A 22,353-nucleotide genomic window follows, 5' to 3' on the forward strand; every position below is an offset into this window, starting at 1 on the left:
AAAAAATAATAGATTGGGTTTTTTGTTTTAAATTATTATCTTTAGATGCAAAAAGCAACAGAGACTCTTGATCAGCTGCATGAACGCTTACCAGAAGGCTCAGTCGAAAAAGCTTCAAAGAATGAACTTCTGGATCTTCTAGATTATCACAGTAATTTCATTCTAGAGCTTGAACAGCAACTATCATCCTTGGGCCTCCTGAAACAGCATTCTTTTAGCTTGCTCCAAGATATAGAAATAACACCTAGCTCCCAGGAACAAATGCCCATCATGCAAGAAATCAAAGCAATGCAAGACAGATGCCATAAGTAAGAAAACATTTTATATTTCTGCGTTCTCCTTATAGCAGAACAGGCAGAATAATGGAACACACAGTATTGATGTCATGCTCCATTCTACAACTTCTAGGAGACACCCACAAATCTGCTTTAGAATTTCGGCAAATTCTCCGAAGCAGAGTTGGCAGGCAGTGCTGCAGGGAGGGAAAAAGAAGAAAAAAAAACTCTTCTGACTACATAAATGTGCTTGCATAACCTTGGGTTTATCTCAGTGTGGAAATATGGGTACCAGACCATAGCTGTATTTTTCCACTATTGCTGAATGTGAGAGTTATTCAAAAGTCCTGTACAAGTGGTTACTTGAGCTTGTCCTTTGCTTGGCAATCTGCTCCTTGCAATAAAGTGACAAGAAGCTATTGCAAAGGGAGAAAACTACCAATTTTGACTTTACTGTCCCCCATACTTACCTCAGGCCCATTTGCCAAATAACGTAGAATCTAGAATAATTTTGATGGGAAAAAAGCAATGGTTGAAACTTAGTAATATAATCTTGCCTGTTAAATAACAATAGCAGTAATAACAGTTGTTGTATTACAGCTCTAAAATAAAAATTCATCCCTGTTACACATTTTCTGTTTTGTCGATAGCAGTAATGTTGATAACAGTAATGTTTTCAGATATTATATAGGATGAAATATTTGAACTAACCTTTAAACATTTTTAAAGCATGCAACAGAAGGTGAAAAAAAGTGAGAAAATGGTTAAACAAGAATTAAAGGAACGTGAAGAAGTAGAAAAAGATATTAATAAAGTAAAAATTTGGATTCAGGAAGGCAGAGAATATTTATTAAATCCTACGATAGAAAGCGATACTCAACTTGAAAAACTTCAGGTATGTCAAACATATACCAATTATTTAATACAAGTTCAAGCTGTGAATATGTGAAAGTGATGTGTGTATATCTGTAGAATGCTACAATATGTTCCGATAAACATATGCTCACTTCAGCAGCACATATACTAAAACTTGTAACTATGTCTTAGAACGTACCTCAAAATTAATAATTCACCTAAAGAACTATTTTAATAATGGAGATAATTGATAATGCATTTCATTATTCTGGCACAACAATTTCTATTTATTTTGTAGTTTTATTTCTATAACAATCACAGGATGCTCTAGTCTCCTATTGTGACTAACCCAATGAGAACCTATTACTATGCATAAATATTAGTGCAAAATCCACACAGTAGTTTGTAAAACACAAAGATTATATGGTGATCTGAACACAGTTACAGCCAATAAAAGTACTTTGTAACTGCATCAAAATTAATCTTGATGCCAGATTTAATGTGAAACAAACTGCATAGTATATTTCTTTTTTTGTCCTCCATATACTTTAGATACTCCTGAATGAAGCCACTCTGCACCGTCAAGCAGTTGAGAAAATGGCTGAACAGCAGCAGAATAAATACTTGGGACTTTATACCATTTTACCTTCTGAGCTGTCTCTTCAGTTAGCAGAAGCAGGCTTGGCACTAGTAAATATGCATGAGCAGGTAAAAATTATTTAGTATGACAATTCTACAATCGGTTTCAATGCTAAAATCCCACAAGGGTCACTGAGCCAAGCCGTAGCAGTAAATTAATGCATGCAAAAGTAACAAAATCACCTAACACCACATAACCATCATCTACTCCCCACTATTCCAGGGCAACCATAAATATGGTAGAGATCCATGTTAATTCTCGGTAAAGCTCTCTCCCTCTTTAGTACGTATTTCCTGGAAACTGAAGATTTTGCATACTTTTTGTATATAAAATTAACTGTACTGCTCTGTAGTTTGCTTAGACCCACCATCACTATGCATGCATACATACATACATACATACATACATACATACATACATACCAGAATGCACAGCCATGGATCATATGGAGAGGAAGGAAGAGATAGCACAGCTCCCTTTTCCTATATCTAGAAATACCTTTAAGAAAATTGTTCATGTCTGTTAGAAGTAGTTTAGTTCAAGAAGGTATAGCTTCAGATCCATTCTTAGCTACTGAACCTTACTGGGTGACTTTGGATACTAGTTCAACCTCTCTCACAGGGCTAGTATTGTTAAAATACTGTAGAAAGTTATCCTTCATAAAATAATATATTCCATAGAATTTCTATGTTCACAGAAAATCTTTTATATATAACTTTTATTAAATCTTTTATATATATCTTTTATTATTAACAGCAAACTAAAATAGAACAGAGAAAATGGAAAAGAGAAATAACAGAAAAAGCAAAAAATACAATAAAAAGTAGAAGAAAATAGGAAAGAAAGATAAATAACAATATGAAAGTATAAAAAAGTAGCTTCTGATAGTCTTCACAGCAATTACAAGTACAATTATATTTTAACCTCTTACTCTCTAGAAAGTTACATCACAACTCTCTTCTGTCTATAATCTGTGCTGTCTAATCATCAAAATCATAAATCATAAATTCATTTTCTTCATTTTTATGCAAAATATTCATAAGGAATTTCCAGACACCAGTAAATGTAGATATTGTCCTTTCTGTAATCAAAGAAGTCACTTGTCCAACAGGTTCTGTCAGTTTTCACCAATCATTCTTCCATGGTGGGTAATGTTGAATCTTTCTATCTTTGTACATATTTTATTTATTCATTCATTCATTCATTTACTTACTTACTTACTTATTTATCTTACATGCAACCTATCTAACCTGGAGGTGACTCTAGGTGGCTTACAATCATTAAAAACAAATAAAAAACATTAAAACAACACATAATAACATTAAATTATCTGAAAATTTATAAGATGGGAAGGAAGGGAGAAAGATGCACATGGGGAAAAGAGGTGGGATCTTATCTTAGTTCCTGAACCACCTCCAGAATAACGTACCCCCATTGGGGCTCCAGGCCAGTTGGCAAAGCAAGGTCTTCAGGCCCTTTTGGAAGGCCAAAAGGTTGGGTATGGATCTTACCTCAGGGGGCACAGTGTTCCAAAGGGCAGAAGCCACAGCAGAAAATGTTCTTCTCCTGGATCCCACCAGCAGAATTCCTTGATAGATGAGGTCCACAGTATATAATAGTATATATAATAGCATATAGTAATTTTGCCATCGTAGTAGTAGTCATATATTAAAATAAACTTCCATAGGGTTTTTTTGTTTATCCTGTACTAAAAAAAGAATCTCTCTTCAGTGTGGGGTATTAATAAGTTATTATTCCTAATAGAGTAGAAAAAAACAATTTATCTCTAAACTCTAATGTCTTGTATTCATTATTATAACGACTGTTTGCACTCTTATCAAAATGTTCCAGTAATGTAATTTTTCTCATCTAAGAAATATCATCACATTTTCTTTGATATATGCACTATAAAACTTGTTTCTTTACTTCATTTAACTTATTTTTTTTAATTTGGCAGATTGAAGCCAAAGTAAAAGAAGCTCAGCAGCACAAAACATTAAATCAAGAATTTAACCACAAAATTCAAGACGTGGCCAAAGAGCTTGATTCAATTCAACTGAAATTGAAAGAGAAGACTAATAATATCACACAAGCTAAAAGAGATCAAAGGGTAAAATATTTTGTTTAAAACCTAATTTTCCTTATCTAAGAATTTGATGGAATCAGAGCTAAGATTATGCCTTTTTCTATGAATTCTGACTGAAATATTGAGAGTGCATTTTTATCAAAAAAAAAAAAGGGGGAGAGAGCAGTCTTCAGCACCACAGTATCATGAAACTACAACTTTCTGAGGTAGTCTAGTATAAAATAGTTTTGATAATGATGGATTGATATGAGGATGCTTCATCACCTGTTGGAACAACTGAATGTGTGTAGTAGCACAGCTACTCTTTGGTAAACAATGGTAGTTTAGATTGGGAACTCTATTGCTAAGTGAAACAATCATAAAGTTGACATTACATGAATGCACTGACTTACAACGGCAATCCCAGCAGCCTTTGTTAGATGAATCCAATGCAGTCATTAGGTGTAATGCCACATGATCACCATTTGTGACTTCCTGCTTGCTTCCCCACTGACTTTGCTTGTCAGAAGGTTGCAAATGGTGATCCCATGAACATGGGATGCGTGATATAATTGCAAGCTAGTTGCTAAGCACCTTTGCATTCTTGAGCTATAAAAGGACTCTAGGTGTCAATAATGTATCATGTTTATCCTTTTGCCATGTGTGATTTTTTTAAAAAAAAAATTGAGCTCCTTGACAAAATAAAAACCATGAAAAAATGTAAAGGTAGCATCAATTCTGAATAAAAATAACTTTTCGCCAATTCATCTTATGACTAAAATATTCTCCTTTACTACAGAATCTGGATGAAGAATTAGACAGCTGTAACATAAAGCTTCTGGAACTTGAGGCAGCTGTCCAAAGCTTTGCAGAGCAGAACCCTCAGCTAGGTAAACAGCTGGCTGGCAAAATTAATAAACTGACAGAATTCCACCAACAAATAATTAGGGAAGCGGAATACAGGGCATCAAAGCTAAATCAGGTATGGCATCATATTGGACTGATATGTTCTGAAGTTTTATCATTCAGAGAATGTTCTGTTAAGTAAGAGCAAAGTCTTTGTGTAGGACTTAAGTTCTGTAAATGATATACCATGCTGCTTTTACAGAGCTCAGTTTCCCAATTCTACTTTTATTTTCTTTCTTTTTTAAAAAAAAAAGCCAGTCCTTAATGCAAATAAGTTACCAAATATCTGAATTACCAGAAATTATTGTAATTATTGTTATACATAGCAATGTGAAAACACAGCTGCCAGTTCTTTAGCTGGTATTGGCTTTTATATGCACTGAGTTCTTCCCAAGAACCTAGGACAGTGGTGGCGAACCTATGGCACGTGTGCCGGAGGTGGCACTCATAGCCCCCGGAGATGGCAACCTCTTCAACCAGCCGCCATCACTGACATAGGATATCATAATGTATTTGTGTAGTATATGTGTGGGTCCAAGCAGTGTGGCTTTTTGTAATTGACAGATGAAAATGCATAGATTTTCTAAGTGTCACCCTGGATTTTTTGGCATGGTATCCAGTGTTCCCATAATCACTGGAACCACCGCAACTGGGTTTATGTCACAATCTTTCAGCTTCGTTTTTCAGATCTTGGTACTTTGTGATCTTCTTCAATTCTTTGACTTCTATTTTACTATCCCCTGGTTTTGCCACATAAATTATCCACATTTTCTTCTTTTCAACCAGAGTTAAATCTAGCATGTTATGAGCCAAGTCTATCAATACAGTAGTTTATATTTGGAAAACCCGCGTTATTTTAACCTTCCCATTTTTTATTATTTTTCAGCTATATGATCCACCAATTTTTCATTACAAGCACATGATAACTTTTACAGATGTTCCGGTGAATTGCTATAGAGAATGTGTTCAGTCATTAGTATTATTATTTCCTTAAAGAAGTTGAAATTGAAATCTTGCAACCTCACATAGTACTACAACGAGAGCAACAGATTCAGTATACCAAGCACAGTATAAAAAAGACAGAAATTGCAGAAATGCAACTAGTCTTATTTATAGGAACTCATGACTTTCTCTTACAACTGCCATACCTATTTTTCTATAGGGTGCAAAATAAGCAAGGGATACAGTATGTACATGTTTGTGAATGCATTCAGACAATGTGTCAATGTTTTGTGTGTCCCAGATATGAACACTTGAAGTATAATTGTTTAAAACACGTGCATAACATGCATATGTTCGATGAATGAATTTTAATGTGAGTGGTTTAGTAGAATAATACTTTACTCAAGGAATGTAAATATTAAAAAACTTAAAGAACTGAACTGAGTGAGCAATTACATTAAGGCAGATCTAAGTTCTGTGTACATTTGTTCTTCAAATGTATTGAAATTTCTTGGTTTTTTTGCAGGCTGTTTCTCATTTAGATGAATATAATGAAATGCTAGAATTCATACTAAAATGGATTGAAAAAGCGAACATTTTATTACATGGCAACATAATGTGGAACTCTGCTACTATACTTCGCAATCAATTTATGTCTCATCAGGTAATAATAGACACAGAACCTTTCTTTTTCTTACTAATAGCAATAAACACAAGAATTGCCATAAGCAGAAGTTTCCAATCCCAAACTATAGTATTTTTTACTGCACCTCTTAATGAAAGTGAGATTTATTTTCTTTGGCACCAAAGATCAGTGAAATTTATGTCCTAACGTATAGATATTAATGTAAAATGGTTTAGCTTTCTTGAATTACAAACCTTTAAGGCTGATTTTTTTTAATGTCTTGGGAATGTATTTATTCATCAAATTTACATCTCATGAAAAAGTAACTCTGGGCAGAAAGCAAACAACCTGCAAAATATAACACAGAGACACACAGAGACACACAGAGAGAAAGTATATGGAGAGTATATATACTGTGTGTGTGTGTGTGTGTGTATTATCCAGAAAAAAATTAATTGTAAATTAAAGTCTAAGAAAGGGCAGCATATGTCAACAACAAAGGAGCTTCCTCAGCAACTTACATGTTTCCTGGGGCCCTCAGGCTGATGCCATAACCAGATTTTGAAGGACTTCCAGAAAATCGACAGGAATGGGGTCAGCCTTCTGTAGGAGAGGAGATGTTTCATAAGGTAGGCACTTTGGTAGAAAAGGCCCACCTTCTGAATCCTGCCAAATGCAGCTCCTTAGCAAATTGGACCCTCCCCCCAGCATACCCTTTTGGTAATATCTTATAAGAAGAGCGGATATAATTGAGGAGAGGCAGTCCCTCAAATATCCCAGCTATATGCCACAAAGGGTTTTAAAGATCAAAACCAACATCTTGAACTGGACACAGAAGCAAACTGGCAACCAATGCACTTGCAGAGCAGAGCAAACAATGTGTGCTATTCTTTAGCCATACGTAACTACCCACGCCACTGCATTTTGCACCAGTTGAAGTTTCCAGTTATTCTTCAGGGGCAACTCCATGTAGAGCATTACAAAGGCCCAGTTAGCTACAATTGGCATCAGCTGTTTGAGCAGGAGTTGTGAGTTCAGGAGAGCCCACAGGTTGCAGAACAAATCTGTCTGAGGCAATGCAACCTCATGTAGAAATTGTTTCCAAAATCTATCCAGTAGATTTCAATAAAACACACAAGGATAGACATCCCCCAAATCATATGTTCAAGCCATTCTTATTATTCTCTTCTGAAGACTGGGTGATTGGACCTCTTCTAGAGAATGATTGGCCTAGTAAGGGAAGTGAGATACCTCATACACCCTTGATCACAGACTGCAAGTAGTCTACCTACAGTAGTTTAATAGGAATAATGAGTATTTGCAAAGATGAATGAAAAGCTACTGAGAAGCTTTGTATGAGATCAGGCTCATCATGCCCTGGAAATTCCAAGTTGCTAATTTACTTAGCTGAATCTGCCTGGAGTTCAGGCCTACAAATTTCCTCTTAACATCTTTTCAGGTAATGGAGTGATTCTAGATAAGTGTATCAAAGTGTGATGACAGGGAACATTAAATAAAGGGATTGTGCAATTTCATTTCTCTAATGAAACCTTTCATATTAGCAGAAATTAAAAATGTATTTCTAAAATACAATTGATATTTCACCAAAGTTATAGCTGCTATTTTTTTTTATTTTTATCCTATGACTGATTTAAAAAATGAATAATTGCAATAATTTTAAGCCTAAAGTTTAGTTCAGTTGCAACTGGAAGAGTAAAACATCATTTATTTTATACAATTTAGGCCATGTTTGAAGAGGCTGGTGAGCTTCCTAGGGATCTTGAAACTATGAATGAAAAAGCAGAATACTTGGCAAGTGTGTATTTCACTGAAGCCATGTCTCAGCAAGTGTCAGATCTTCGCAGACAGACTGAGGATTTACAACAGGCTATCAAACAGCGGCTACAAAATATTCAGGATGCAGCCAAAGTATGTGGAAAGCACTTTATATATACATCATCTGTGGAGTGTATTAGCAAAGCACAATGCTAATATAGTTCATTTTGATGTAGCTATTCATTTTTATTTTAAAGAATGTATTCTATTGATTTTTTATTGTAATTAATTTTTTCAAATTTATTAATTTTTATTTACTTATCACATTTTGGAATACCCATCTCTCTCCGTGAGGGACTCCAGGGGGTGTACAATAAAATATTAAAACGTAAAATTAGGATATAAAAGTTAACATTTAAAAAGGGGCAAAAGTTGATTAAAAACATTCTTAAAAATTAATTGAAAGATGAAGGAAAGATTCAAGGTGCTCTCCATTCCCATAGCTATGCTCGCCTCTGGGCTCCCCAAGCAAGGCCACAAATTATGTAGATATCTATATGTCACCCATAAAACATTAAGATGCCTGAAATCATGTTTTCTGATTATGCTTTAAACTCATGTTTTCCGCTACACATTTTATGTTTATAGGATATGAAGAAATTTGAAACAGAGTTGAAAGCTCTTCATATAGCTTTAGAGCAAGCTCAAGCCACTCTGACATCTCCAGAAATTGGTCGTTTGAGTCTGAAAGAACAACTTTCTCACCGACAGGTAAACCGATCATACCAAGGAGATACTACTTGCAGAACACAGTTGTGAAGTATTAATTCTTGGGTTACTTTAAGACTGGGAACCTTCCTTCATTTCTAGGATGAAGCTAATAATAAGAGCCATCCTGATATTGGGCAGTGGAGTTAACCCATCTAGTTGTCCACTTCCAGTTGGGTGCTGGAAAAGCTAAGAGAAGGGAATGTTAACTTCAGCAATGGCCTTTGTGGTATTTGTTATATTCACAAATGGCTTTCTAAGTTTATCTTAGTTCACAGTGATTTTGTAAGTATGTATTTCAGAATACAGGCAATCCTCATTTAGTGACCACAATTGGGACTGAGTAGTTGTGTACTTCATTAAGCAAAATGGTAACTAAGTGAATCATCATAATTTTTTTACTTCAGCTTTTCTTTGCTTTGCAGACCTGCAAAGGTGGTAAATGTGGGTATTAATTACTGTTTCATTACTGTCCTAAATGTGAACAGTTACTTTGTGAGGCAGTCATTAAATGAGGACTACCTGTACTTTAACTTCTAGTCTCATGTTGAACTGAAACCACTAACAAATAGATACATTTATTAAAGCTTAACTTCCAACTGCTTTGAATCTTTGGGATTACCATATTTCCTAGGCCTAGTATCCCATTCATTATCATTTTAAAATGTTCTACAGTAAAATTCAATTTGAACATTTAAGACCTAGAATTAATAATTATATTCATTTTTAGCTCAGTTTTGCAGAACACACATAGTAGCGTTGCTTATGTATGCTCAATGTTTCTAGCATTTGCTTTTGGAAATGGAATCATTGAAGCCAAAGGTTCATGCAGTCCAGGCTTGTCAGAGTGCTTTACGGATCCCTGAAGAAGTTCTCACTACTCTACCGATATGTCACGCAGCTCTTAGGCTGCAGGAGGATGCCAGTCATCTACAGCACACAGCTATCCAGCAGTGCAATATAATGCAGGCAAGTGTATATTAACATAAGACTCAAACTAATACGTTGCTGTGATACACTTTCCATTGGAAGAATTTACAGAAGGAAAGCTGTAGGGGGTTTAATGATGAATGAAAGAGCTAAAATGTATGTGAAAAGTATGAATTGGTGTCATCCAAGTTGTTATGAGTGTGTTTGAAAGTAGGAATGTATAGGTTGTTGCTAGTTGCATGTTAGTCTCATGTGAATGATGATGATGGATGAACCAGACCTAGATTTTCCGTGAACATATATCATTATGTGAAGGTGAGGGGAGCTAAGCTAAGAATCATAAGCAGAGAAAAAATATATAGTGATTTGAGATGAAACTGAAGTGAGAAAATCTTGCAAGGAGTTTACTTTTGGTCACATTTATTCAGTGTAGTATATAGGTAGTCCTCGACTTACAATCATTCATTTAGTGACCATTCAGAGTTACACAAGCACTGAAAAAAGTGACTTGTGACCGTTTTCTCGTGATCGTTGCAGCATCCTTGTGGTCATGTGATCAAAATTCAAGCACTTGGCAACTGACATGTATTTATGATGATTGTGGTGTTCTGGGGTCATGTGATCATGTGCAACTTTCTGACAAGCAAAGTCAGTAGGGAAGCCAGATTCTCTTAACCAACCGTGTTACTAACTTAACAACTGAAGTGCTCCGCTTAACAGCTGTGGCATGAAAGGTCGTAAAATGGGGCAAAACTCACTTAACTGTCTTGGTCAGCAATGGGAATTTTGGGCTTAATTGTGGTCATACGCTGTGGACTATCTGTGGTGTAATACATATCTACTTAGAAATAAATCCTACTAGAAGATTGCAACTTTGCCCTCCTCATTTTAGGTGATGATTGTAATGATGACGCTAAGTTAATGAAGTAGTTATCTTATTCTACAGGCTCAATTATCTGTTCTTTCTCTCTAGGAAGCAGTAGTGCAGTATGAGCAGTATGAACAAGAGATGAAACATCTACAGCAAATGATAGAAAAAGCCCATCACGAGATTCAAGAGAAGCCCATATCTACAAGTAACATCCAAGAATTGGAAGCCCAGATTTCATGCCACGAGGTATTACAACTGAGATCCAAGGCTGACGTTTGTTGTTTAAATGCTAAAAATCACTTTGCTTTCCTATGATCCTTTATTATAACAGAGCTGAGGAAAGAAAATATCTCATAATTTTGTCTTTTTTCCTCACAATAGGTAGTTAAAATTGGTAACAGCTCTTAATATAGCTATTATAGCTCCATTCATCTGAGACCATTTTTGGTGATCATCTTCTAGACTTTATATTTTAGATCCTGAGAGTTATATCCTACTCACTTTTAATTGTCTTTGGGGTTATTAGGTATGCTTTCAGAGAAACAACTTTATGACACAGAGCAAATTATATAATGTGTCATAATGGATTTATTGGTCTATTATTATTGGTTGTTATTATTATTATTATTATTATCATTATTATTATTATTATTATCATTATTATTATCATTATTATTCTTAGTAGTAGTAGTAGTAGTAGTAGTAGTAGTAGTAGTAGTAGTAGTATTTGCAATGAAAACACCATCAGACTAATGGCTAAAGCAAAGTAATATTTCTAAAATGTGAACATTTGGTTCTGAATCATTTTAGGATTTTTTTTTCCTACTGCTCTTACAAGCTAATGTATTATTTTAAAACTATTTTTATGTATTAAAAATTAAAAGGGATGAAACAATGAAAACTCTCAAAGGAGGAAAAAAACATACATTCAGACTGAGCTGAGCCATATATACCTCAGAGTTCATTATCATTTCAAATTAGTCCTATAACTATGTGCATTTATATTACATTCTTTTTCATGTGAGTAGCAGCGGGTTTACAACTATTATATGGAATGAAAGTTTGCTAGTCAGTCTCTTAAATTTTCATTCAGGATGGGTGGTGGTTTTCTGTTTAGTTTCTGTTTTTACTATACTAAATTATTTTAGGTACAATATGAAATGTAAAAACCTGCTGGGCAACAAAAGTCAGGAAATCACTTTGTTTCAACTGGAAATATTTAAAAAGAAAACAGGTTATGCCTACAGCTTTTTTTGAAGGGCAAAAATACCAGAATAAGAGAAAGCATATTATTCTGAAAGAAACAAAGCCATTAACCAATACAATAAGAGTTACGAATTTATTTTCATCTTCAGAACTGGTTATATTGTGGATATTTCTATGGAGGCTGAAGCAATCACTCTCAAAATTGCTATAAATCAGTCTCAGTACACATACTGACAATTTCTCCACTGAGCTTTTTTATTTGGATACATTATTTGTGAAAAACCTCTTTATATAGCCAGGAGCTAAATAAAAATAAAAGATTGATTGACATGATATATGTACAATCAATGTTGGTTTCTCATTAATCCAGTTACATGGAAAGAATTTCTTTCACTTATTTAGTTATAGATCTTCTTTGTATTCAAAACAATTTAAGCTCTATACATGAAAGAGTACATTAGGATAATCCAGGAAAATAAGATTATACTTCTATATCTATACTTATACTTGCTTATACTATATTTAGATTGTTGAGGCCATGGTTCTCAGTAAGATATATAATTCTTTCCAAACAGTTCTTTGGTAGATTTTAATTTGGACGTAATCATTGAGAAAAGAACTATATGTACTCTATGATTTGTTATATTTTGATTATTGATGCTCCATACTTGAAACAGTATATTCCAACATTTTTTAAATAGGTGACCAATAATTTAAAGTTTTTTTTAATAATTGACCATATGTGATATCACCAAAGATGGTATCTTACTTTGCTTTAGCTTGTTTACTAGATAAAGTATATGTACTGGAATACTGAATACTGAAGAGATATTATCAAGAATTATTTTCCATGTTAAAATCATTCCTCCACTCCTTTTACATAGATCATTAAGAAATTCAGTCTAATAGTTTTTTTTTCAACTCATAGCTCCTCAGAGCAAGACTGTGAGATCCGTTACAAAGCAATCTTTGGTAGAATCAATTCAATTCTAGCTTCCAATGAAGGAGAATATTTGTAGCTTAGGGTTGAAATGAGGGATCCTTGGTGCTCTCTGAGCTTGCTTGTTTTTTTGCAAACCTTTCATTACCCTAACTAGGTAACATCATCAGTGCTAGGACTAGCACTTAAGATGTTATCTAGTTAGGGTAATGACATGTCTGCAAGAAAACAAGCAAACTCAGAGAGCACCAAGGATCCCTCAATTGTAGCTTCATTTGATTAAAGTTTCAATTTCTAGTATCAATCAAGTGATCTCTCATCCATAGCATTATTAAAAGCATAAGTTTGATTCAGGCTTTATGATCCAGATTTCAATTGGTGCTATTGCTATACCATGTTTCTCACTGATAGTATCCAGATGTGACAAACTGCAGCTATTAATGCCACAGAGAAATGATCTATACAGTATTACATCTATTCATCTGGAGATACAAACTAATTTGTACTATGCAGTATCAAGCTGTGATTACATTCTCACAGCTCATCTCAAAAGGGTATTCAGTCTACAGGTAGTCCTCAACCTACAACCACAATTGAGGCCCAAATCTATGTTGCTAAGTGAGAAATTTGTTCAGTGAGTTTTGTCCCATTTTATGACTTTTCTTGCCATATTTGTTGAGTGGATCACTGCAATTAAATTAGTAACGGGTTTATTAAGTGAATCTGGTTTCCCCATTGATATTGCTTGTCAGAAGGTTGCAAAAGGTGATCACATGATCCCAGGACACTGAAAACGTCATAAAAGGGAGTCAGTTGTCAAACATCCAAATATAAATCACGTGACCATGGGAATGCTGCAACGGTCAAAAGTGTGAAAAATGGTCATAAGTCACTTTTTTCAGTGCCTTTGTAACTTAGAAAAGTCACTAAGTGAACTGTTGTAAGTCAAGGACTAGCTGTATTAGGTGCATACATGCCTTCTGCTGGAGAGTTCTTTATATTCCACATGCCAGAGTATATTATACAAATTTGGGAAACTATCACCCAAATTGATACAGGATCTGAAAGGCTCTCAGGCAAAGATTCATAGAATGATAAAATAATTTTACCACAAATATTAGAAAATCTGTCTATATAAGGGAAGACAATGATTGCAAAGTGTAAGACTCAAGCAGAAAGANAAAAGGAAAAAAGTGATAAAGTACAGGTAGTCTTCAACTTACAACAGTTTGCTTAGTGACTGTTCGAAGTTACAATGGCACTGAAAAAAGTGCCCCCCAAGCCACAGCCGAGCAAGACACCTGCCTGCCCACTTGGCGGCACTCTTCCTCCTGTCTGAGGTTTTCATTATTGTGAGCATTTCTGTTGAGGATTGGCAGCAGGGGTCGGGTGGAGTGCTTGGTTTTTATTCCCCCCCGTCTGCTGGGTGGTTGCAGCAGGTTTTGGTCACTTCACATGACCCAGGGACACTTTGACCATCATAAGTATGAATCAGTTGCCAAGCATCTGAATGTAAATCACAAGACCCTGGAGATGCTGCAACATTCCAGTTGATCGGTGCTTCTTCTGGGCTCAGCAGAAGTGCCAGGATCAGTGCTGCTTTCCAGCTGATTGGTGCTTCTTCAGGGCTCAGCAGAAGCACCAGGATCAGCGCCGAGCTCCAGCTGGAGCCTGGCGCTGATCCTGGCACTTCCACTGAGCCCTGACAGGCCCGAAGAAGCGCCAATCAGCTGGAAAGCGGCATTGATCCTGGCGCTTCCGCTGAGCCCTGACAGCCCTGCCGCTCCAGCCATCTCTCGCTCAGGCTTGTGCGGTGCTGCTACCAGTTCAGCTCATTCCCCTTCCCTGCTACCACTTTTCTAGGATGGTCACGTACCACCTGCCAGGTGCCAATGTACCACAGGTGGTACCCGCACCACTGGTTGAAAAGCCCTGTATTAAGTGAATCTGGTTTCCCCATTGATATTGCTTGTCAGAAGGTTGCAAAAGGTGATCACATGATCCCAGGACACTGCAAACGTCATAAAAAGGAGTCAGTTGTCAAACATCCAAATATAAATCACGTGACCATGGGAATGCTGCAATGGTCAAAAGTGTGAAAAATGGTCATGAGTCACTTTTTTCAGTGCCTTTGTAACTTAGAAAAGTCACTAAGTGAACTGTTGTAAGTCAAGGACTAGCTGTATTAGGTGCATACATGCCTTTACGACCTCTCAAGAAATATAAGGTGTACGGTCTCATATAATATGTTTAAACCCTTTGATAGTGGGTTTAACTATGTCCTAGACTTTCCGAGAGTCCGTTTCTAAGTATCTTACTATTTTATTAAAATGGTGTTTATAATCTTTTAGACAGATATATTCCCTTCTGTTACTAACGTTTCACATTCTGAGTTCGTCTTTCTTGGAGAGAGAGAAAGGAGGAGAGAGGAAAGTCAAGATTCAGATCTTGAGTTTCTTTCTCCTACTCATGTATCATAATGGATTGAGATCCGTGCATTTTGGGGCAGAAATAGTAGTTGATGCCTGTATAGTAGCTTTATCTCAGGTGCTTTGCCTCATAAAAGCATTTGAAACTAAACCTGTTGCAGTGGACTGGAAGGCAATTGTCCATGGCACTATATTCTTGTCCATCTTTTGGACATTCGTTTTAGGAACTATAAATGCAATATAGAGTTTATTATATACCAGTTAGGAGCCTAGCTACAAAAGCACATGTAAAGAAAGAAAAATGTCCATGTCTAGTTAATTTTCTGTGTATGTCCATCTTTTGTAATCTTTGATAAGAATCAGCAGCTATTTTTGCTTTCACTTTCTATACAGCATTCTGAAGCTAATACTGTATTCTAACTCAGTATATATGCTTATTAGAAACCTGACCCAAAACACTTGAGTTAAAGGGTTAAGCAGCAACTTCTATATCACAGTAGCTTTGTTTTGCAACCCTTATTTGCTGTGCCAGCCAGGTTGAGCTGCAGAAAGGCAGACTTTGATATTGGGATTTTAGTTTTAAATATGCTTGGGTGCGTGTTTTATTCCAAATGAAACCTGGATGCAGTCCCTGTTATTGCTCTTCTTAAGCAATTACAAAAAAATAGGTATTTTTAATAACCACGTTTATTTTTGCAAATGCCCCTGCTAAAGCCAGCATATTAGAACAGCAAGAATAAAGTAACAGTGTTTGTTAGCCTTGAGTTTTATTGTCTGCTCTGTTAACTATTGTATATTCATAAAGAAAAACAGCAGGTTTTTTTTAAAAAAAAATATATTTCCAGTTATCGCATGACCTCATTTCCCTGCTATGTAGTATCTGGAGACGTTCAGCTGGTTTTGGTGCCTTGCAGGAAGGCGACGGCATAAATTATTCCTCCTGTCCCTCCCCTGTTTTGAGCAGAATCCCCTGTGGAAATGCTTTGTCTTTGTCACCAGCTTAATCTCCTTGCCTGTGATAAGCGAACAGTTCATTTGCATAGCTGACTCTGTTAAAGGGTTAAGTGTGCCTGTGATGCAGCCTGACTTGTTCTTTTTCCCACAATCAACATCCTGTGGTTCAGCTGCTGCTGTGGCTAATGTGGAGCGTCTGAAACACAGAGCTGTGATTTCATTGGCTGATCTTAAAGAAGCGAGCCGGGTTTTTCTAACGGAAGCAGAATTGCTGCTAGCTTGTACTCCTTATGGCCTTTACTGATCCTGCGGTTTTCTCAGGAGCTGGCACAGAAGATCAAAGGCTACCAGGAGCAAATTGCATCTCTCAATTCAAAGTGCAAGATGCTAACAATGAAAGCCAAGCATGCTACTATGCTGCTGACAGTGACAGAGGTGGAAGGGCTTTCAGAAAGAATGGAGGAGTTGGATTCAGAAGACATGCTTCCTGGGCATACTGCTCACCCGTCCGTAGTGATGGTAAGCAATGACCATGTAATTCGCATTTATCTGTCGGGATTATTATTTTGAAGTATTGTTTCCTCACACTCCTGCAAACAGGATTGCAATCATTTAGGTTGTTTACTTGCTTTTAAGAGATGTCAGAGTATTGTAGAGTAAAAGATAATGAACTCAGTTTATGCAAAATGGTAAGGTGAACAGAAAAATGAAGAGAAATCAGTCAATTTGTCAGCCATCAGATGGGAGGGGTGTAAGTCAGCCTTTTAAAATATGTGTACTATATATAAGCGCTAAAAACAGCAAATCGTTCACTCTAAATAACAGGAAGTTAGGTTGAAGATTATACATCTAATAACTCATTTTTTAAAAAAATATGGCTTGTACATCCAATGCAGATTGGATGTCTAAATGCAGAACTGAAGAAGAATTTAAAATAAAATGTTACGTTACATATAAATTAACCATCTGCAGCAGTGGTAAATTGTTACAGAAGTTTAAACTAAAATATTTTATAGATGAATAAAATGCTTCCGTGTTAGCTATTAACAGTTAACAGGGGAACATATTTTTTCCTAGGCTTTTAAATTAAAATCAAAATATTTTATTACGATCATAGATCAGAAAATTAAAATTTAAAATATAAATTTACAGAACAAAATTAAAAGTGTTTGGTGAGATCTTCATCACTGCCCAGCAATAGGTGGCATTTCTCCTATCTACGTCTTAGTTGATGTCTGATGATATGGTAATAGTTTAGTGTTCAACTCATCTGTTTTGCCTGGCATTCACTGGGGAGGTGCTATATGATACTTTTGGAAATCGCAATAATAACTCCAATAAAAGAGGACTTAACTGTTTCTATTTCTTCAGTTTTATTTGGTTCCTAGGCTCCCGTACTTGCCCTCATATAAGATGTCTTAAATGGGTGCTGGGGAAATTTGATGGACTATGGGCAGGGGTGACAAAATAAAAACTGTGTTAGATGACTGAAGCTCCACTTAAATGAGTTGAATGGAGCTAAATGATTATTGTTTTCAGTTATTTTATATTTTCATATTTATTTTTATTTATTTATGTATCATATGTAAAAATCACCTATCTTTACATGTCGATCAGCTGATTTTTACAGTATTCCTACATAACAGTGACAGGAGTCTGTGTTTAATTTTTTTTGTGCAGAAGAAAAGATAACAGTAGATGAAATGATGACATAAATTGGTTAGAACTACTTCATCCATATAAATGGATGCAAAAATACATGACCGATTTTCATTATGCTGATGAATTTATAAGGGGCTGCAAAAAGGACCTTAAGCATCCCATACAACCCCAGTTTGCAGGTTGATCTGGAGAAAAACTGCATTATTTTTAGCTATATGTTCTAGTTGTTTCTCTCTGTATTTTTTCCCCATGTGGTTTCCTTCTTGATAGTATTAATACCTGTATTTTAATTTTCAAATAGAGCTGTTATGTACATTCCTCAGAAATTCATCCTTCATCACCTTTGCTAACATACTTTCGCTGCTACCTAGTGATGAGGAGAAAGGGGGGGGGAAAGGAAAAAAGAAAAAAAAAAATATTGTATAAAAGAGGTATTGACCGGCACCTACAGAGATGGAAAATGTTTTGCCTGCCAAAACCTACCTTGATTCAAAGATCAAGTAGTATGAAGATTCCCAGTTCATCTCGTTCTTTATAGTTGATCGGTATGCAGGTTTGAGAAGGGAGCATAGACTCTTACAAACTATGTTCTGATGAAACTCCATATTTTTGAAGACGTGAATTGCAAAGTCTTTCTGGTATCTAAATGATCTTCCTGTCCTTTGGGATACATTTCCTATGGCAGATGACTGCTGGTCGCTGTCACACACTTCTGTCACCAGTTACTGAGGAATCTGGGGAAGAGGGAAGCAACAGTGAGATCTCTTCTCCTCCCGCCTGTCGCTCTCCTTCACCTGTGGCTAATGCTGATGCTTCTGTTAATCAGGTATCTCTCTCTCAGCATTCATTCATCTGTGCTGTCTGCAAACATCTGTGGTCCTCAGTGCACAATATCTCATTTGTTCAGGAAAAAAACCCTGCTGAGTATAGATCATTCATGCTTTGCAAATGTAGAACCTCTATTTTACAATTAAGAAATCCCCACTCATCCTCACTTTCAAAATTAGTTTAGCATATCAAACTTGTAAAAGAAGCTAAGAAAACACAACTTTATGCTAACATAATAGAAATATTTCATTGTCTCTTTGTGTCGATTCTCTCACTAGATTGCTGCAGAAAGAGATACAGTATTTTCCATTGTTTTGATTATGCAGGAATAATCCATTCTTTTCATATGATTCCAGTTGGGTTTTTTTTTTGCATCTTTTCAACAGAAAGGTTCATTTAGTATGTATCTGCATATGTCTCTACATATGGTGCCAGCCCTTGTATCCATCAAAAGTATTTTGGAATCATTTTGTATCATTCTCTTTACAATGAAAAGAAATATAAAATGGAGTAAAACAGTGAAAATTGTAGATTCTGATGTCTCCTTGCATGTACTGTAAACTTGAGATCTTCCTATAGATTTTCAGTAATATTCAACTTGTGGACTGTGAAGGACAATCCAAAACTTTACCTTTCCTTTAAGTACTTCACAGGTATGTTTCAGAACATTACCTTGCTGAAATATACAATCTTTTTTTTTTCAGCCTTCATTTTTTTTACTAGGATATTTGCTTGAAGGTTAGGAAAATATGCAGAAAAGGTGTTCAGATGTCCCAAACTAAGTTTCATGAGAATTCATGAGAATTGTCAGAAGCATAATAAAAGGCATCATCTCGAACATGCAAAATAAACTTTGATAAACCTGAAATGTTTTGGAATAAAGTGCTTTTGAATGATGAAACCTTAGGAGAAAAATGGGTGAAGCATTTGATGAAAGAAATATCTTCTCCACCATACTTTGGGGATGACGGGCAGCCAGTAGCACAAAAAATATGTATGTGGAAGGAAGAATGGATCTAACTAAATGCCATCATAATCTTAGAAGCAAATATCCTATAGTCAGTGAAGAAACTGAATCTGTAAAGAAATTGGTTGTTTTATTGAGATAATTCAAAGCCTACATCTAAAACATCTATGAAGTACTTAAAGGGAAAAAATAGTTGTCAGTGATACTTTAAACTATATCAGAAACTTGTTTAGGAAACAAATCTTATTTGCAGAGCAAGTAATGAAAAACGTGGGTGTCGTAAATATACATGTAACATCTGAAATCAAATATTTATGTTATCTCTGTCATTGGCTTCATGTATATTTTAAATAGCATGTGAGTGTTTAAAGTAAATTCTTGTCTGACTGATGAGGTTTCCTGGAACACTGGGATGCAGTACTATATGTTTATCATTCATGTTAAATCAAAGATTGTACAATTTATAATTCTTCAATGCCACATTTATAATTCTTCAGTTCTGTGTTTACTTAAATCAGTAATAGCCATCTTCTAAGTTGTTCCAAAGTGTATGTGGTGGTGGTTGTGGTCTTTTTTTTTTTTTACATATAAAGTACAAGCAAAAGTGATGGGAAGAAAATAAAAATAATGCTGTTAAAACACCCTAAATGGGAACTACAGTATAAGACCTTAGTACTAATCTAGGATGTTTTCAAAATTCAACAATAAGCTGAAGTTTCAGCACTTTTGAAAATACAATATTTTGCCTCATGCTCATAGGACATTGCTTATTATCAAGCCTTATCTGCTGAACAGTTGCAGACAGAAGCATCCCAAATTCAGCCTAGCGCTCCGATTGCTCAGGAATCCTGTGAATCAAGATTAGAAACCATTTCCAGTACTAAATTGGATGATTTACAACGTTCTTGGGAGACCCTGAAAAATGTGGTAAGTCTTTTGGTGTAAGGAAGAATGGAGCAAATATTACCAATAATGTGGATAGGGATTCCTGTTTATGTCAAAATAAATACTTGCAAAGATACATTGTCTAGGTTGAAAGTTAGATTGCATTGGAACTATGAGGAAACTTGCATATAGAAAGTTACAAGGCCTTGAATAACCTTTCAACTTCAAATTCCAGAAGTCACAAAACAGGCCTGATCTGTTCAACCCTAGAGGTCCTATTTCTTATGTATCCTAAATAGCACTGCCTACAAACAAAGTATTAGCATACTTCCATAAAATCTGAAAGGGAATAAGATTGCCAAAATGGGAGAGCGCCAACCATGTTTTTGGGCATGGAATACTAGAATACTGACTTTTGAAAAGCAAAAATGACAGTTAATAAATAGTTAGGCATAGCTGATTAGCTGGAATATTCAGGAGGAGCAATCCACAATGCAATATTTGGAGCTTTAGCTGCAGTTCCAGATGTGGCTCCTGGATTATTAATGAGTGTTGGGATTATACTGTACAGAGCAAGACCAATTGCTCTGACACCCAGTCTTTTCTTTTTCTCAAACTTAAATCTCATTATGACCCCTAAAGTCCATGAAGTTTAATATGTGAAGGTACTGGGAGGTCTTTTTGCTTTTTCCATATCAGCCACTCAGATATAAAGATCTTCGGTAGGGGGTCTTTCTTTGAAATAACAAAGTTATAGCAAAAAATTAAGTTATAACAAAGGGTACTGTGAATTTTAAGAGATTCACCAGGTATCTCTTGCTATGTTTTTAATATAAGATTGTTGATTTTCTGAAATGTTTTAGCTTGTGTTCATTTCATGTCCTTATATTTAAGGTTTTTTTTATTTTTTATCCACTGCTTTGGAAATATACTATTTGAAATTAGTAAATACTCAGGCACTTGTCAGATTCCAAATAGGTGACTTCATGCCAACATGTGGATGTCTAGGAATAAAAGCAGCTGCAAACCCAATACCAGCATCATGAATCCATATACTATGAGGAGGATTAATGGCAAAAGAAATTATATGAAATAAACAATAGGTTTTGTATCATTAAACTTATCAACTAGATTCTTAATAACTAATTTTTGAAGACTACCAGGAAACCACACCTATATAAGAAAAATGCAATGCAATGTCTGTTGTAGTAATAATAAAAGTTTAGCAAAACTCCTATTTATACAGGCTAAAAGCAATTTAATTATAGTTTGAGATTGAGAGCTGTTTTGCAACAATTTGGCAACATAAATTTCATTGTAATAACGTTTATGAAAAAACTCTGCAGTAATATGTCTTTTAAAATCCTAAGGTAAAATCACTAAGTGGTAAATTGTATGTTGTTAAAAAAAAAAAACCCTATACCTACGTATGCTTCCTTTTTCTGTTTAATGACATTTGTTAAATTAACTTTCATTAAAATATTGTTAGTTCACTGCATTTTCTCATTATTTAATACAGAAGTTTAATCTCTCTTTACAAATAATTTTTCTTTTTAGATTAGTGAAAAACAGCGTACACTTTATGAGGCTCTTGAACGTCAGCAGAAATACCAAGATTCTCTTCAGTCTATATCAACAAAAATGGAAGCCATTGAGGTGAAATTAAATGACACTCTAGACAGTCATAAGAGTCCAGAAAGCCAGATGGCTGGCCACCAGGTAATATAAATAAATAAGCATATTACAAAGTTGTTTCTTGTTCAGTTTCAGGTCTCTGGTCTTCAGATCCAACTGTATGGCAGAGTTATGTGACACATGTTTTCATTCTT

At 35.4% G+C, this 22,353-nt stretch overlaps 1 protein-coding gene across 1 annotated transcript in view; it reads left to right on the forward strand.

The window, feature by feature from the left end:
- SYNE1 (spectrin repeat containing nuclear envelope protein 1) overlaps positions 1–22,353 on the forward strand; it is a 284,981-nt gene that overhangs the window by 164,778 nt on the left and 97,850 nt on the right. Inside the window, exons 80-93 of the mRNA XM_015821883.1 lie at positions 46–308; positions 1,005–1,170; positions 1,683–1,838; positions 3,728–3,880; positions 4,635–4,817; positions 6,210–6,347; positions 8,052–8,237; positions 8,733–8,855; positions 9,639–9,825; positions 10,760–10,899; positions 16,504–16,701; positions 18,530–18,670; positions 20,399–20,566; positions 22,082–22,243. Coding sequence (XP_015677369.1) covers positions 46–308; positions 1,005–1,170; positions 1,683–1,838; positions 3,728–3,880; positions 4,635–4,817; positions 6,210–6,347; positions 8,052–8,237; positions 8,733–8,855; positions 9,639–9,825; positions 10,760–10,899; positions 16,504–16,701; positions 18,530–18,670; positions 20,399–20,566; positions 22,082–22,243 — 2,364 coding nt within the window. The remainder of the gene's footprint in view (positions 1–45; positions 309–1,004; positions 1,171–1,682; positions 1,839–3,727; positions 3,881–4,634; positions 4,818–6,209; positions 6,348–8,051; positions 8,238–8,732; positions 8,856–9,638; positions 9,826–10,759; positions 10,900–16,503; positions 16,702–18,529; positions 18,671–20,398; positions 20,567–22,081; positions 22,244–22,353) is intronic.

Source organism: Protobothrops mucrosquamatus, unplaced genomic scaffold (assembly GCF_001527695.2).
Source record: "Protobothrops mucrosquamatus isolate PMUCROS unplaced genomic scaffold, P.Mucros_1.0 scaffold_168, whole genome shotgun sequence".
NCBI classification, from domain to species: domain Eukaryota; kingdom Metazoa; phylum Chordata; class Lepidosauria; order Squamata; family Viperidae; genus Protobothrops; species Protobothrops mucrosquamatus.